Genomic DNA, 18,717 nt, shown 5'->3' on the forward strand with positions numbered 1-18,717 from the left:
CACACATTGGTTTAAAATGTCACCACAGAAGACAGATCTGTCCATAGGCATGAGTGAAGAAATTGAAGATTCCAATGTACTTGAATACTGGGCAACCCACTAAGAATCACAAAATGGTGGAGCAAAGCACAAGATGGAAACAGCCCAGTGAACCCCAAAACACCCCAATGAGGACTGAGCATGCTCAGTGCAGGATGGTGACTGGCCAAGGGGGAGTGGAAGGCAGTGGCTGGAAACCTTAACAGGAGCATTCCACACTGCAACCTGTTTCAGGGGCATGCTTCTCATAAGTATATTTGCCACCTTGCCAATAGACACCTGTTTTGTGCTTTCTAATTGCAGGTGTGCTATAAGATTGACATCATTCAGACTTTTTCTCTGAGGGACAGGGGAGAGCCAATTACCTGCATTCTAATATAAGATGCTTCTTGGGTATTTATTAATAGCATTATTTCAAGTTAAAGAGTAGCACTTCCTCTCATTATTAGTAGTTTTGTGCTACTGGAACCAAAGGGTTGCATGGTAAGCCTAAAGTCTTTGGCTATAGCCAATGCTAATCCTACTCAGAGAAGACCTAGTCAAATTAATGAACCTAAGTTAGTCATGCCCATTAATTAACCTCACTGGGTCTTTTCTGAGTTGGACAAGCACTGGGTACAACCCTTTGTATCACGTGTCAGATCACTTGTTAATCTTAGGAGATCTTTGACATCCACTTCAAACTTAGACCTTTGATTTTTAAATTAAGGCCATTTCTATAGCATTAACTCCTAAAATCTAACTATAATCGCTTCCAGAATAATGGGAAATATTGGATTATGGTAAATACTAAAAATAATCAATTGTGGCAATACATGACTGAGATTCAGAAGGGCCTGGGCTTGTGCACAAAACACTCCCTTGAATGTTCTAGAGGCAGTCAGTTAAAATGGCTAGTTTCCTTGCTAGTTTCCCCCGGAAAAAAGATAAATGTTCTCAGCCATACTTGTTGTTCCATCTGCACAAGTGTTCCAGCCTGCCAGACAGAACAATCCCCCACTGTCCTCTTTGCACTGTTCTGGGCATTCTGCTGACCTCTCCTAGGCCTATTTGGGTGCTCAGGGCTTCCACTGGGGCTTGTTAGGTGAATCCTGCACAATATATACCAGTGATATACACTCATGATTTGAGTGTGGATCCTCTGGCAGCCAAAACAGCACTATCTGTGCGCAGGTGAAAAGTAGCAGGCGGCTTGGGAGAACTCCATGGTTTAGAGAAGTACCAAAATATTTAAAAGACACTCTTAAGGGTTATGGGGACTCCAAAAAAGCTTATTGAGGGCTGAGCGTGCTCAGTGGGCACAGGGTGCTGGCCGGCTGTTAGAGTGCAGGGAACAAAATGGGAGGGGTAGGAGAGAACAGAATGGAATATGCTAGAAAAAGGGCATGGCTGGGATCCAAAACAAGAGCTCTCTATGCTGCATCATTTTGTTGGAGTTTCTATATGTCAGGTTCAAAGTCCACCTTGCATGAGGGTCTCTGGACAGCTTTAGGCTAGTTAATGGTCTGATCTAGTCTGCAGGGTTGTTGGGAGAAAATGAAAAGTCCATATATGTAATCTTGAGCTTCAGGGAGGGCAGATTTAAAGACTGATGAATACGTGAATATCTATATGTGGAACAGGATTAATGTGGCTTTGCTGAATTAATTATACACCAAGGTTGGCATAACTGAAAGATAAAGGCCACAGCAATCTGGAGCCGAGTGAGTGATTCAGCAAAAGGAGCTGACAGAGAAAAGAGAAAAATAGCTCTAAATATCTGAGATTCTGAGATGAAAGACTTCGGTTAATGCAATAGTTACACAGAACTGTGTGTGCAAATCTTGTTTGACATAGGCCTCTTGTCAGCTGGTTCATTGTGAAGCATGCTTTATTCCTCCTAGGGGATGGTACGTATATAGAGACTCCTAAAACACACATGCTTTGGCAGTGGCCAAGATATAGATATGGATGATTTGGAACCTTATCTTTACATCTCAACTAATTGAGAATGTCACCATACTTTGTACCCCTCAGTCCCTTCTTCTGTGGGTGTCAACACTTCAATAAACTCTCTAGTCCTTATGAATCATGCACATAGTCTTGCAGGCTGCTTACCTCTGCTTGACTGTATCTATGCATGTGTCATGACACCAGCCATGAGCAACAGCATAGTCTCTGACTCAGGGGGTGGGGGGGAGAGCCAGCCAGATTAGAAGGACTGCAGAGGTGCTATAATGAAATCTCAACAACAAGCCTGAACTGGAGCACGTTGGCCAGGACTACCCTTGAACGGAGACCCCCAGAGGCAATGCTTCTTTTGCCAGGTTTTGCTGATAGATCAGCCACCTCTCTGCCCTGGACTTGACACTCCCTAGTGCTTGCTTGTTTTTACGGGTCATGCCCCAGATGGAGTAAACCGAGAGGTGGATGAGTGTTAGGCTCAAACCAGAAGTCTCTTCCTCTAAGGGTTTTCACTCCTCAGGAACAGGGTAGAGCATTGGACGCAGGAGTAGGGATGCTTGAGGAATTTCATTTCTGTGAATTCCAATATGAAATAATCTGATCTGCTCCTGCTGAATGAAAGTGTGGATCATAACGTAATTATGGTATTCTTTTCATTTTGCAATTCTCTGAATTTTAGTGATACAGTTTTTAGCTCAAAAACAATTCAAAATAAGTTCTAAAATATGTATTTTAGGATAAAATATGTTTAGAAATGCATACACCAAAACTCAGAACACACAGATTAACAACAACAAATTAATGTAGAAACAAAACACAAAAAGACACTCATAATTTATGTGGATGGGAAATATAGTGATTTGTGCATCCCTACCTAGGAGGACATAAGGACTGAGATTGGCTCCACACATTGTTGGTGCAAGTTGCTAACTTAGAAATGCTTGAGTACCTACTATCTGATTATGCTACACTGTTGAGCCTTGCTGTGCCTTTTGAACTCATGATGAAGGCAGAACAGTATGTTTCTTCATAGAGGATACATACATAGGACTATGGAACTGTAGGGCTGTTTGGATCTGGTGGTAGTTTAAACAATGGGGTAGGATCCTTCATAGTGCCCAACTATACTCAAGACAGCTTATCAAATACAAATCTAAATTACATAACAAGTTAAAATCGACACAAACGTGAAATCAAATAGCAGTATAACAACATCATATAAATACATCAGGAACAAGCAAATAAAAGAAATTATCATAGCTGGTAAGTGAAAGGGCAATTAAAACATGATGAAAGCCATATCAACAATAGAAAATGAAAAAGATATTGGAGGCTCTGACTAAAAAATGCCAGAGTAAAATAATCTTCAAAGTCTGCTGAAAAGCTGGCAAGGAGGAGGCCAGAGGGATTTCTTTTGGGAGGTTATTTCATAACTTAGGCTCTACAACTGAAAAGGCCCCTTTTCATGGTCCGCTATCTACACTTCCTTTGGCAAAGGGACCATGAGAAAACCTTAAGAAACTGAAGATGAATTTCCAATAGGTTCATAGGGGAGGAGACAATTTGTATTTCCTGGTTCTGAGCCTGAAAACTAGCTGGAAGGCAGTGAAGTTGGAACAAAATTGACCTAATATAGTTTGGCATACCAGCTCCAGAAATAAGTTTAGTCACAGCATTCTGAACAAGCTTTCCTTAGGAAATCCCTCATTTTTTTGGTATGTAGTTGGTAAAAAGCACTCCAGTGTTGTCAGCTGTGCACAACACATCCAGGATTACATTGATTCTGCAGACCTGTTGCTTCAGGGGCTGTGCAACACTATCTGGAACTGGCTGAGCACCGCTTTCAGTATAATCAGTACCATCAATTAGTAGTACTTCCATCTTGTCTGGATTAAATCTCCATTTGTTCACCCACCAATTTCAGTACTCCCAGCAGATATAATTTACAACTTCATTGCCTCCCCAGGACTGGGTGATGAAAAAGAGAGACTGAGCTGAGTATCATCAGTAAACTGATGACACCACAGACCAAATCTCTGGGTGACTTTTCCCAGCGGTCTCAGATAATAAGAATGTGGCTAGTAATCTTCTAAATTGCCCCATGCCAAAGGGACCAAGGGTTAGGGAGATTGTATCTTGTTTACACAGGTAAGATTGCTTCAAAGATAGCTTGAGAAAATATCAGGAAACCAGGCTAAAACAGCTACATATCATTTCATGTCATTTTTATTTATTAATTACAATCAGAACATTCTTCACAATACTGTTAGTTGCCGTTGGTTCCCATGTGCATTATATCTTTGCCTCAAGAAAGATAAAAGGAAAGGAAAATAAAAGAATTCCAACATTGTAAAGGAGGGGGGACAGGAGAAAATGAGTTATATAGTTAATAAGCTATTACTTAAGGTAGCATTGTTAGTCTTTTCAGAATTGACATAGTGTATTCTTTGAAGCAATTTTAAGGGAAATAAAGCTATTATATTCACATTAATATATTGTTGTTGTTTAGTTGTGTCCGACTCTTTGTGACCCCATGGACCAGAGCTCGCCAGGTCCTCCTGTCTTCCACTGTGTCACACAGTTTGGTCAAACTCATGTTAGCTGTGCTCTGGCTAGGGGTTATATATGCACATGGAAGCAGAGTCCCTAGCTAGATGGCAAACTGTGTTTTCAAACTAGTGCTTTACATGTAGTTCCAGTCCTCTCCTAGATCCAACCGTTGGGGCTGTCTGCATGTGTGATGGCACATCTCAGTTTTAGGAGATGGGAGCAGGCTAGACCTTTCAAAAGGGCTTTGCATGTGCAGTTCCAGCTGCTCTGTAAATACATAGTTGGATTACAGTCAGTGATTATTATTTTTGGCTATAGCGGTTGGAATGCCTGTAGTTGAGAGTATTAAGCGCCCTGAATGTTAAGAAGGCTAATAGTCTTCATTGGGTATGCCACAACCTCAGATAAACAAAGAGGTTATCCTGCTTTGCTTACAAACTCTGTTGATTGTTTTAATAGGATTGCCAGTTCAACATAAGCAGCAAACTACTATAGAATAATGAATTATTTAAAAAGGGATTCTGAAACAATTAAGGGCTAAAATAAGGCTTTGCCACATTAACTAAATAGTTACCTTTTCAAAAATGCTGACAAATTCATCATGTGGGAAGGATGAACTATAAAAAATTCTTAATGGTAGGGTGGAGTATAACTGTGTATTTCATAGGAAGAGGACGTAGTGGTGTGTAATTTCTTCGGGGTTCATGTTAGTTACACAGCCAGAAATCATTTTGTCACCATGAAACTTCTAGAGCTGTGTTTTTAAGGTACTTTTGTTTATTTATTTACATACTTACTACAAAGTTTATATGCTACTGTTTAGCTAGTAAGGCAGGGGTCCTCAACATTGTGGAGTCTGTGGGCACAAATGCTCACCAGACAAACTGTGGCAGGTACCCCATCCCCACAACCTGCTCTTTTGGCTACAACAGAATGCTTCTTTCAAGCCTTATTTTTGTGGGGATGGGGAAAACACCTGAAGGAGATCAAGGTATGGATTCAGGACCACAGGTAATGTTCCTACTGCTGAAGCCAGTCATCCAAGTTGTCTCTGCAAGGTCCTAGAGCAACTAGCTAAGTTTTATTAGCTACGTTTTAGACATTGCCTGGGGGCCTGACCTTGGGTACTGCTTCTTGGCTAGTTAAAAGGCTGGTGCCTTCTTCAGCCACTGTTGGTTCCTTCAGATTAATTGGCGTTCTAGCTGTGAAGAACGCTCCTCAGAGTTCTGTTGATTCCCCAAGGTGTTTGTGGACCAGCCATGAGAGTCTGGCAGCAGGGGTATCTCTCCAGGGATTGGGGAGAGGAGGTGGGCTCCAGTGTCCTTGGACCCACACAGGATGGACCAGGGACTGGATCTAGCTCCTTCAAAGAACTTCAGTTTGCTGAAGGACACTCCATCTGAAAAGTCCTGGTTCTAACCTTGGCTCCCCCTTAATCCTTGTTTCAGACTTTCATGCCAGGCTTGTCTTCTCTCTCTGACAACACCCCCAACTTCTCATTGATTGCCGTCAACATTAATGGTTATACTTGTCAAATATTTCAAGGAGGAGACTATGTAGATGGCAGCCAACTCCGTTTGTATTTCATTTTGACGTTATATTGAGTTTTCAGCCATTTGAATTTGACTTCAGACCCACTTATGGGATGGAGGCAGGTTTGGATGCTCTGGTGAGTGATCTGTGCTGGGAACCAGGAAATGTAGAACTGTTAGTTCAGTTGGACATCTCAACGGTTTTTGATACTATCAGCGATGGCATCATCATAGATCACTTGCCTAGCATGGGCATCATTTTACAGTGGTTCTGGTGATATGTGTTGGATGCCTTCTGTTGGACGCCTTGTTTCAGGGGTTCCTCCTCAGGTACCAACTCGGAGGGCCCATCAAGGGGATCCTCAGCATTGAACTCAGCGGGCCCAGCCTACTCTAATCCTTCCCTTAGGCTACAATCCTATCTCATTGAAACAAGTTGTGTATATTTCTGAGTATACATCTTATTTATTTATTTATTTATTTATTTATTTATTTATTAAATTTATACACTGCCCTATACACAACAATCTCAACAATTAAATAAAATAATAAAAAATAAAATAAAATAAATGTCAAAATATTTAATGCCTGTTGCCACACCAGAAGTTTACAATTTTCATACAAAAACACATCAAGCAGAGGAAGAATATAGTGCAAAGTGTCCATGGTTAGGATTCCACAGTTTGTGCATGAGCTGGTGTGCTGTGAATAATTTGGCAAACTAACAGAATAACTTTTGTGTGTTTCTCCCGCTTCCCTCCTTGTCTTCAGGCTGTGCATCTGGCTCAGGCAAGTTTCCAGATTGAAGCCTTTGGATCTGAATTTATTCTTGACCTCTCCCTGAATAAGTAAGTGCATGTTTATGGCCATTTTTTCTTCCTTTTGTATTATTAGCCTTGAGCTGTTTTAGTTTTAAGAAATGAGGAGGCTCTGCAGTCATTTCCTGAAATACTGTTTGATCATTGAAACCCTTTAAAAGAGGCAAAATCTGTGGAGGAAATGTCTGTCGAAGGCTACTAACCGTGATGGCTCAGCTCTGCCTGAACACCAGCTACTGGAAACCACAGGAGAGGAGATGGCTCTTGTGTTTGGGTCCTCCTTGTGAGTTTTCCCCAGGCATCTCCTTAGCCACTTTTGAGTGTAGAATGCTAGACTAGATGGGCCATTGGCCTGCTCCAGAAGGTTCTTCTTAGGTTCTTATGCTTACCTGTGCTAGGCTGCAAAGAAGTACATGTATTGTTTTTATTATTATATATTTATTTATCCCCTTCCTTTTCCCCTGACAAGGACTCAAGGCAGCTTACAGATAAAATAAAAACAGAAAGAAGCATAGAAGAAAACAATACAAAACATTAAGAAACAATTAAACATTAATAGAATTAAAACTGTGTAGACAATCTATGTAGACTGCTTGTTAAAAGCAGTCAGTTCCCCAAAGCCTGTTGGACCAAGGCAGAAGGACAAGAAGTGGGGAGCCAGTCTAAATTATCTAGGGGAGGGAGTTCCAAAGTTGGGGAGCAGCCGCCGAGGAGGCCTTCTTCTGCATCCCTACCAAGTGTCCCTGTGAGGGTGGTGGGACTGAGAGAAGGGCCTCCCTCCAAAGATCTCAGAACCCATATGAGGGAATATGGTCTTTCAGTTGGTTGGACCCAAGCTGTGTAGGGCATTATAGGTCATAACTGGCCCTTGGAATTGTGCTCGGAAACAGACTGATAGCCAGTGGAGCTGTTATAACAAGGGAGTCATATGCTTCCTATAACCATCACTGGTCAACAATTTGGCTGCAGCCCTTTCAGAGAGTTGAAGTTTCTGAGCAGTTCCATGTAGAGCGTGCTATAGTAATCCAAATGGGATGTAACTATAGGTTGTATCTGCAAACCCAGACCCAAGCCTGGCCATAGCATTCTGAACTTCAGCTGATTGCAACTTTTGGTAGTGACCATAACAAGGTAAGATCTGTGAAATGTTATGAAATGTGGTGGAGTCTCCTTCTTTGGAGGTCTTTAAGCAGAGGCTTGACAACCATATGTCCAGAGTGCTCTGATGGTGTTTCCTGCTTGGCAGGGGGTTGGACTCGATGGCCCTTGTGGTCTCTTCCAACTCTATGATTCTATGATTCTATGAGTCGGTTTAGAAGCGAGAAGGCTTCTAGGCCTCCACACTCCTGCCCTTTTTCTGCCCTTGAACTCTCTCATGCTTCACTTGCCTCTTGCCTATCACTCCTCCTCAGTATTGATTCAAAACCGGGAATGAAAGCAGAATGAAGTGGGTCTCGATAATCTGCTTATTCGAAGCGTATCTGCAGCTGGTTGACTGACACTCTTTTGATCACCTTGGCCATTAAGAGAATATTAGAGACTGAACAGTAGTTTTCTTAAATTGCTGGATCATGGCAGGAGGACAACCTTTTTCAAGGCCGTGGGTATAACTCCCTCCCATAGTGAGCCATTATCTGCTCCATCCAGTAAATCCCTTCCTGCTAGGTTTTATTAGTCATGATGGATAGGATTAAAGGCGATTTACGAAAATAAATAAAACTGGAGAAAAAGTAAAAGGAAATTAAATAATTTAAGTGCAAAGTGTAGCCAAAAAAAAAAGCATGGTCAGCTTATATGGTCCTTGCTTGACTATTTCAGCCATTTTAAGCGAGAATGCGTCAGCACAAATATTTGTCAGCTGTGCAGAAGCACCATTCTCTTACTGAAGTTCAGTTAAGATCTGTTTTTGATTATTTTGTTAGTAGCGTGACTGCTTTTGGAGCGAGAAAAGAATGTTTATGAAACTTACTGGATTTGCAACCAGTTAAATTATTTTAAAATGTGGACTCGCATATTAGCACATCTTTCACATACTGATAAATTTGTCTCAGGAACTGCATTTTAGCTGAACTAGAAGTCATTTAGGTTCTAACACCTAACTTCTCTGTTCCATCATGGTCAATGAAATGATGACATTCAGAGTCATGCTTAGCATTATCTACTGTCACCATAAAAAATGTGTGCATTAGAAAGGTGCAAAGCAGGTGAAAAACAGGAGTTTTGCTGGATAAGAGATGGGAAAAGTCAACAAATAAGCTGATAGGAAGAAAGCAGAGGTAAGAAGGGCTTTTTAAGGTTCCTTTAAAGGAAATTGTGGCGGAAATTTAGTGCACAAAATACACACTTTTTAAATTGTTACAGGTCATTGTACAATATTTATTTTCAAAAATTAGATAGGGCAATAATCTACCACACTAGCAGAATGGCGTTATGACCTGTTGAGGGTAGTTGGAGAGACACAATTTATACTGTAGGGAACACTCAGTGTTCATTTGCAGTGTTTCTTTGCACAGATGAATTGTCCCCTCTTCCTTTAAGGATTCTTATCAGTTTTTTCAAGGGTAGGGAAGCTTTGCAACAGTGTCCTTTAGCTGCACTGCTGTAAAAATGTTTGTTATTTATTTGAAGCAATTTTATCCTATTGAGAAAAGGTTCTCAGAGCAGCTTGCAAGGACCTGAAGCAAGTCACATTTAAAGTATGCATTTCAAGCAACATAATTGACACGAAGCTGATATATTACCTTAATGATTTTAAAATAAAACATGACAAAGGAGGTAGAATGCACATTTAACGCAGCAAAATTAACAAAAAAATTCTTTAACATTTCAAATGAAAACATTACTAAAGGAAGTCAAATATAAAATGCACAATTAAAGCAGTATAATTAGCAAGAGAATAAAATAAAATATCACAAGCATAGAACATATATGCTGCTGTTGCTGCCAATCCTGTCATTGGTGGTTTATGGTGAGTGGTGGCTTTGGAAGCTCAGGCTCAATGACCTGGGTCTGTACTACGGGCTTATCCACACTTAGCTTTCCTCCATGCTTTATTGGCAAGGTATGTGTTTTAAAGCTCTGTGAGCATCCTTTTTTGCCCCAGAGCTTTCCCTGCGTAAACCTGCTCTTTAAAGCCGAATTGGAACAAACGGCAATCTGCAGATAACTCAACTTGTTGTTTGTTGTACTTCAGCTTTAAAGAGCGGATTATCGCAGGGAAAGGTCTGAGGCGGGGGAAAAACACTTGGACACAGCTTTAAAGCGCAGATCTGTGCCTGGAAAGCACAGGGCAAAAGTTAAGTGTGGATAAGCCCCAAGAGACAGCCAAGATCAGGGGTCAGCAAACTTTTTCAGCAGGGGGCCGGTCCACTGTGCCTCAGACCTTGGGGCCGGGGGCGGACTATATTTTTTGGGGGGGAAATGAACAAATTCCTATGCCCCACAAATAGCCCAGAGATGTCGGATTTAGAAGGTGATTGGGCCGGATCCGTCCCCCGGGCCTTAGTTTGCCTACCCATGGCCAAGATGGTCGCTTCAGCAGCCTCAACTTTTGTAGCTGGAGCCAGTCCGGGCCCTGTCCTCCCAAGCCAGCTGGGAGAAGGCCTGCAAGCATAGCTGCCAACTTACAGATTTGAAAATAAGGGACCAGCAGCCTCAAAAATAAGGGATCAGCAGCCAAAATAAGGGATCAACAATTACTTTGATAAAATACATATTTTGTTGCATGCAAATGGCTTTAGATCAGTGTTTCCCAACCTTGGGCCTCTAGCTGTTTTTGAACTACAACTCCCATCATTCCTGACCAGTGGCAAGGGATGATGGGAATTGTAGTCCAAAAACAGCTGGAGGGCCCAAGGTTGGGAAACACTGCTTTAGATACCTATTAGGTCCATAAATTACCATATAGCACATATTCAACACACAAAAAACAACAACAATTTGTTATTGATAAAGGACAGCTGGACATAGAAAGGGCCCCATTACCTTCAGTAGCTTATTTAAGGGACATCATCAATAAGGGACAGCAGTGGGACATGGCGCTGGGATAAGGGACTGTCCCGCCAAATAAGGGACGCTTGACAGCTATGCCTGCAAGGCGGGGAGCAGGTCTTCCAGGACTCACAGCCAAGATTTTTCGCCACCTCTGAGTTGACCCCCTTTGTATTCCGTGCGTGTAGGTACAAACCTTTTTCTTCCATCCTCTGATCTAGTGACTGATCCTCATGTTCTGTTAGAGATATTGATAAAACAATGTTTTCACGAGTCAATACATTTTTTTAGCTTGTGTTTCCCCACAGCCTTGGTAGTATCCACCATCCTCCTTAACAGTTCTGCCATTTCTTTTATTTTCTGGGCTGATATCTGTCCCCATCTTGGTAGCCTTCTGCCTCTTAGTTGAGAATTTCCTTTCCAGCAGGCTTTTGCCTCCCAGGGTTCACTGATGCATTTAACTTTTTTAACACTTCTCTTTCCTAATTTGGTGTATTGGTTTCATTGTTATACTATAATGTTGCTTTTGATATGTTGTCCTGAGCATTCAAAAAAATAAAAAGCAGCATGTGAAAGCTTTGTTCTTCTTATTTTATTGTTTGTGTTGTAATTATTTATATGTTTTAAACAAGTTTTAATTCTGTTAACGTTTACTTTTTAAAATGATTGTTTTTTCTTTGTTTTTAGGGTTTCTTGTTTTATCTGTAAAACAAGGGGTCCTGTCAGGGAAAAAGCAGGAGTATAAATAAATAAATAAATAAATAAATGAATAAATAATAATAATAATACAATTTTAGTAACAATATTTGTTTACACACGTGTTTCTTAAGATAAAGTTGTTCAGTTGGGTGTAAGTAATGCCATAGTGAATACATCTAATCTTAATTTTCATAGAAAAAAAGTACAAGTGAATATGGTAGATTAACTGTGATAATCAATAATCAAGGCAAATATTCTTTATTACTTTATTGTTTGCAGGATGAATTATGTTAAAATATTGAATGGATAGATAACCATACTGAGCACATTCAGGTTTTCTATATATATTTTCTCTCATTTCTTTGTAGTGATTTATTATCCTCTGATTATGTGGAGATTTATTATGAAGAAGGAAAACCACAATATTCAAAGGTAATGTAGAACTATTTTATCCTGGCCAAAGAGTGAGCATTTACCAGCATGTCCTCTACATGTTCCCCCTTCTCTTTTCCTTGCACATTTCAAACTCTAGGCAGTTTTTGAGGTGCATTTCCTGTAGTGACATCTGTAACAGGCTCATTTCTGTTAACAAGCTTACAGATACCACACCACCAAAAAGCACCCCGCATTGTCTGGAATCATATTGCAATAGTTAGAAAAGGACCTGCACATCGGCGATCTTGCGTCAATTTGACACTCCTAAAATGGTTGCTGCCTATAATATAATAATTACAGATTGTATACACTTGGCAGTTAGGAACCACTTAACAAACGTAATTATTTTGTTTTAGAGGAGCTATATTTAGTCATATTTTCCTGTCTGCCATTAAATTGATAGATGTGTACCGAGTGAAATTTCCTATGCCAAGCGTTAACAAAATTACTGTAGCCACCTGATGTATATTCATTGCTGAAAGCATAGATCATGCATTTTATGGTTTATGGAACTTACAGCATTAAGTAGGGCATCTCTTAAACGTATCGTAAATGTTTGCAGATTTCTACTAATTCTCACCTGTTCAAGTTCTGTCCAAAAGTGTAGAAGCCCGGCGCACGGGGTGCTCTGCTTCAGGGTGCCCCGCGCGCTGGACAGCAGGCTGCTATCAGCAGCGTGGGGATGTCTGCCCGGTGCGCGGGGCGCTCTGCTTCAGGGCGCTCCACGTGCCGGGCGGCAGGCTGCTATCCACAGCCTAGGGAGCCCTGCGGGAAAGCCTGTATTCGCCCCATAGGACACACACAGATTTCCCCTCCATTTTTGGAGGGGAAAAAGTGCGTCCTATAGGGTGAAAAATACGGTAAGTTTGTATAGGTCTGTTAGGATTAGTGGAACGTAATACTACGTTGCCTACCTCATTGCAGTGCTCTCAGTCTGGCTGCTTGCATGGAACCATGCCTCCTTAGCTCATAATTATCCCGCCTTTACTTACAGAGATCGGCATTACCATTATCCTTTGCAGGTGATGGTGCTTCAAAACTTTCCATAAGGATTTGAGAGACTTGAGACTGTGGGCCTGTTTAGATGTTGTCTCTCCCCTTGCTTCTGTATATGTGAGATCAGAGGGAAACTTTTTGGCTTGTGTGCTTACTCCCTTGCTTCAGTCACCATGCATGCACATAGACGATGTCCAAACCTGGAAATCCTAAGGTGTTTTTTTTAGAGTATGCCTCTAATGTTCGAAAGGGAATCAGTGTTGAAATAATTTTTGGATCTCACAGTTGGATGTTAACTTTTATGTGTGGTGAGGAAGTTTTGGTAATCCTGGGACAGTTCCACATTTCTCTGTATGTAGATGTTGTACTACCCTCAATTCCATGTTTCTCTGTTGCACTGTGGGAGGGCTTGGTGTATGTACTGCTACCTCATATGCACAGCTGCAATAAGACTGAAAAATTGGGAACCTAGCAACTTCATTGGCCTTCAAACGAATTTACAAAATACAGTTATTGTGTTGGTTTTGTTTAAAAACCATCTTCCTGGCCCTTACTCAATGCTAAAGGGACTATTTGCATTATCAGCAGCTCTGGAGTTGCTGAGTCATGAGTCTTACACAGAACCTTTGAGTCAGCAATTGCACCATCTTTGCATGCTGCAGTAACTTGATCTAGATTTCCTTGAGGATATTTACAGACTCAGTTGATTTGGAAACACTGAGAAGAACCTTGAAATCGTGTGTTCCATAGCAGGTATCATTACATCCCCCAAATGCAGAACTGATTTATTACCCTGAAGGTCAAAGACAGCCCTTTAATATTTAATTTAAGGAAAGATTTTAATTAATTTTTTAATTTAAATTTAAATTGCCCATATGTGGAGACTTGAAACTGAGATGAAATAATTTAGAAATAATTGCTGCAAGACCAACGTATAATTGCTTCTTTGTGACCTTTGCAATAAGCCTTTTGAATGCTCAAACCATAGCATACAATTTTACTGAAAGCACTAGCTGACTGCAGAGGCATTTGGGCCTTCTGTTTTCTTAACATTTTTGTGCCAGAGTAGAGTTAGTAGTATGCGCTTCCTGTGTTCCTTAGTGACCAGAGAGAATAAGTACATCATTTGAATACCTGGCTAATTCGCTTTGTCATTTACTTTCTTGATAAGCTAGTAATCTTTTGTTCTTCCTCTCACAGGGCAGTGTTTTCCAGAGATCTTTATTTTATTCATTGATCTTAGAAAACAAAGTGAAGATAGCAACTCTGGTTTCAGATAGAAATACAGTGGTATCTCGGGTTACATATGCTTCAGGTTACAGACTCTGCTAACCCAGAAATAGTGCTTCAGGTTAAGAACTTTGCTTCAGGATGAGAACAGAAATCGTGCTCCGGCGGCAGCAGGAGGCCCCATTAGCTAAAGTGGTGCTTCAGGTTAAGAACAGTTTCAGGTTAAGAACGGACCTTCGGAACGAATTAAGTACTTAACCCGAGGTACCATTGTATAATAGATTCAGATTATACATTATATTACTTAAATCCAGTGCTTTTTTTCTATAAAAAAAACACGTTTAGGGGTACTCTCATTTTGACTTGAGAAAATCACCATTTTATAGTTTAAATCAGGAAAAATAAATATAGTAAATGGACAAAACTACAAAGATTCACAAAATGTTTAGGGGTATGCGTCCTCCCAGGATAAACGCACTGCTTAAACCACAGACTCCTTATCAGTCAATTGATTGTATTCCTAACTCCTCTGTAAATATTGTGCTCTCCTTTTAAAAGAGCAATACAGTGGTGCCCCGCAAGACGAATGCTTCGCAAGACGGAAAACCTGCTAGACGAAAGGGTTTTCCGTTTTGGAGGTGCTTCGCAAAATGAATTTCCTGCGGGCTTGCTTCGCAATACGAAAATGTCTTGTGAGTTCCTGCGGGTTTTCCCCCCTTCCCCCCCTTTTCCCCACTTATCAGCTGATCTGCTAAGCTGCTTAACAGCTGATCCGCTAAGCCCGCTAAGCCGCTAATGGGCTTGCTTCACAAGACGAAAAAACCGCAAGACGAAGAGACTCGCGGAACGGATTCTTTTCGTCTTGCGAGGCACCACTGTAGATTATTACTATAATAAAAACATGTTAGTAGGTATTTTGGCTCTTAAAACATCATAAATGAAGCAGATACATCTATAGTTTATTAGAATATAGGACTGATGATTCCTCAAGAACTTTCCTTCGAAACATTAGTTAAAGGTTTGAATTCTTAAAAATTCTAATCCTACCCACTGAGTGGAAAGTTTAGATGAATCACTACTAAGTCTGTTTAGAACTGCTTTAATTCAGTGTAGCTTTTTGTTTGTTTGTTTCATTCAGGAGAAATACATGCTTCTTGTACTTTCCTTAAAAATGCTGGAATTCAAGACGGCATGCTTTTTGCCTTGTACTGTATAGCCTTTATGCATACACCCAAGCGATCACTTACCTTATACAGCCCAGGTGAACGCTAACCCTTTTATAAACAAATTGCAAAAACCTTAAATGAAGTTGTCCATTTTATTCCTCAGGGAGGGGAGCACTGTTACTATCATGGGAACATCAGAGGTGTCGAGAACTCCAAAGCTGCGCTTTCAACATGCAATGGACTCCAGTAAGTACTAGTATTATCACAGAACCATAGAACTTTAGAGTTGGAAGGCATCCCAAGTCGAACCCCCTGCAATTCAGGAATCTTGCTAGTTTATGTAGTTGCAGGGACGTCTTTACCATTGGGCATAGTGGTGCAGCGAACCAGGGCGCAATGCGGTGGAGGGCGCCAGGCGAAGAGTCTGGGAAGGGGAGAGTGGGGAGGTAAGCGAGGCGGAGCAGGCGCTTGGTGCCTGCGTGCCTCCAGCACCCGTCTGAGGCGGGAAGGCTCCGGATGCTTTCCCGCAGTCCAGATGTGCTGGTCCCAAGGGTTAACCGTGAGGCGAGGTCCAAGTCCAGTCCAAGGTCGAGGGTGCAGTATGGAGGCAGTCCATCAAAGCTGACACTGGGTCCAAGGCAGGGAGTCGGGTGAGTCAGGAGCTCCAGCAGAAAACAGGACAGGGTACAGGCAGGAACAGGCTACCAACAATGTTGCTCCCGCAACTTGGACTGGGGCTGGCTGGCTTTTATCTGCCCTAAGGCATAGGGCGGCCCCAGTCCACAGGTGACTCGCCTCTCCTGGCCTGGAGGCGAGCACTCCTCCTGCGGGAACTTAGTTCCCTCCGCCTCTCTGCCCTGAGCCTCTGCAGCTCAGGAGAGGCTGGAGGGTTACCGGACCCAGAGGCAACCTCAGCTTCCCCTGACGGGGCTGAGAGTGGAGCCCCTGCAGGCAATGGGTCCTCCATCACCTCAGGGGCCAGAGCAGACTCAGCTGGTGCCTGCACCTGAGGATCCAGTACAGGTGAGGACCCTTCAGGCTCAAGCCCCAGCCCCGGCTCAGCTGGTTCTGGAGGCGGGGAATCCTGTGCAGGCTGGGATTCCTCAGGTTCAGCATCCGAGTCCGAATCCGAGGCCATCACACTGGAGCTGCGTGGTGTGTGCTTGTATCCTAAGCATAATAAACGTGACTCTATCACCTCCCCCCCCCATCCACTCTACCTCAAAAGATCCCCACACTCGAGGCTACACACTGCAAGTGCTGCCCCCTCCCTCCTTCCCTGGCTTCTCCACCGCCATGCACGGAGCCTGCCTCCTCCCGCTGCCCCCACCACCTCTGCACTCCTTCACACGAACCGCATTTCCTTCCCCTGCTCGATCCTCTCTCAGTCAAGCTCTCTCCTACCTGCCTTCCTCCCCAAGCAAGGTCGGCGAGACTGCAGCTGAGTGAGCGTGCTTCTACGCTGCATTGACATGGACGGCCTTGCTCGCTTCACCTGTCCCTGCCCAGACGAGACCCTGCCTGCCTCCTGTGCTGCCCCCATCGTGCCCGGCTGCCCAGCCCCACACCTTGATCCCACCGCAGGAGCCGATGCCCAGCCGTGCTCGAGCAGCAGCGCGAGGGCAGGAGCAGCCTTTCCTAAAAAACTTTAGGGCCCCCCCTTTAAAAAGATCAACAACTCTGGGGGGGGGCGCCGGAGGGATCTTTGCACCATGGTGCCGGATATGCTTAAGATGGCCCTGTATAGTTGCAACATAGTTACTGGATGGGATGTGGGGCGGGGGGAGTCTCCCTCTCCGGATGAGCCCCTCTGATGCTTCTGCTGCCACCTCTCAGTCCGTGAATGCTTTAAGGAATTGTGGAGGAAGATGAGAGGCTCGCAGAAAAGGTGCACAGGGTCAGGAAGGGGTTATTTGGGGAGCCTCAGATTTATTTCCAGTTCAATCAAAGGTGAACAGCCGATGTGAATGCTTGGATGAACTACGGGGATCTTCCTAGATACCCATATTTTTAACTACCGTATTTTTCGCTCCATAAGGCGCACCTGACCATAAGGCGCACCTACCTTTTTTGGGGGGGTGGGAAATATGCGGCTCTTGGGGACTTTTGCGGGAGGTGGGGGAAGTGAGAGAGCCTTGCTCTGTCCCTTCCCCTACCTCCCGCAAAAGCCAGGGATAGCCACGCAAAGCCTCCCCAGGGCAGCAGGATGAAGGCTCCCCGCTGCCCTGCGGAGGCTTCAAGGGCTACCCCAGAGCTGCTCAGGAGCTTGTGGGGCTGGCAGGGGAAGCCCAGGTTTCCCCCACCCCCAGCCCCAAAGAGCAGGTTGGGGCTGGCGGGGGAAGCCCGGGTCCCGTCCCCCCCCCCAGCCCCAGGGACCACACATTCGCTCCATAAGATGCACAGACATTTCCCCCTAGATTTTAAGAGGAAAAAAGTGTGTCTTATGTAGCGAAAAATACAGTATGTTTCTGATTCTATGGTTCTGTGGAGCTGAGTGTTATTTTAATTTCAGGTAGGTAGCCGTGTTGGTCTGACACAGACGAAATAAAAAATTAAAAAATAGTCTGGTAGCACCTTAGAGACCAGCAAGGTTTGTTCTGGGTATAAGCTTTTGTGTGCATGCACACTTCAGATACACTGAAACAGAAGTCACCGGACACTTATATTTAGTGGTAGGGTGGGGTGGGATTTTTCTCAGGAGGGTAGTAGGAGATGTGTGATTGACTCAATGGGTATAGTAAACCTGTTGACGACTGTTAACAACTGCAATTAGTCCTATAGGAAAAAGCAAGGGTAGTATGCAGATGACCAGAAACAGCTTTAGCATGTGTAATGAGACAAGAATCCAATATTCAGACCAGGTCTTGCCATAGTTTTCAGTATATAAACCCTCCCACTACAGGCATACCTCGGGTTGAAGTAGCTTCAGGTTAAGCATTTTTGGGTTGTGCTCCACGGCGACCCGGAAGTAACAGAGCGCGTTACTTCCGGGTTTTGCTGCTTGTGCATGCGCAGACGCTCTAAATGACATCATGCGCAGAAGCGGTGAATCGCAACATGCACAGACGCGGGTTGCATTTGCTTCAGGATGTGAACGGGGCTCCAGAACGGATCCTGTTCACATCCAGAGGTGCTACTGTATATATAAGGGTCTGGTGACTTTTGTTTCAGTGTATCTGAAGAAGTATGCATGCTCACAAACGTTTATACCCAGAACAAACTTAGTTGGTCTCTAAGGTGCTACTGGACAATTTTTTAATTTTTTTTTATTTATTATGTTATTTTACTGTTGGGTATCACTGATGGGTATCACTATTC

The 18,717-nt window shown here is 43.0% G+C and overlaps 1 protein-coding gene across 1 annotated transcript in view; it reads left to right on the forward strand.

Annotated features, from left to right (window-relative positions):
- Positions 1–18,717, forward strand: part of ADAM23 (ADAM metallopeptidase domain 23) — a 67,703-nt gene that overhangs the window by 3,183 nt on the left and 45,803 nt on the right. Inside the window, exons 3-5 of the mRNA XM_081899560.1 lie at positions 6,837–6,913; positions 11,941–12,004; positions 15,563–15,645. Coding sequence (XP_081755686.1) covers positions 6,837–6,913; positions 11,941–12,004; positions 15,563–15,645 — 224 coding nt within the window. The remainder of the gene's footprint in view (positions 1–6,836; positions 6,914–11,940; positions 12,005–15,562; positions 15,646–18,717) is intronic.

The sequence above is a fragment of the Podarcis melisellensis genome (assembly GCF_964234715.1).
Source record: "Podarcis melisellensis genome assembly, chromosome: 1".
In the NCBI taxonomy this organism is placed as follows: domain Eukaryota; kingdom Metazoa; phylum Chordata; class Lepidosauria; order Squamata; family Lacertidae; genus Podarcis; species Podarcis melisellensis.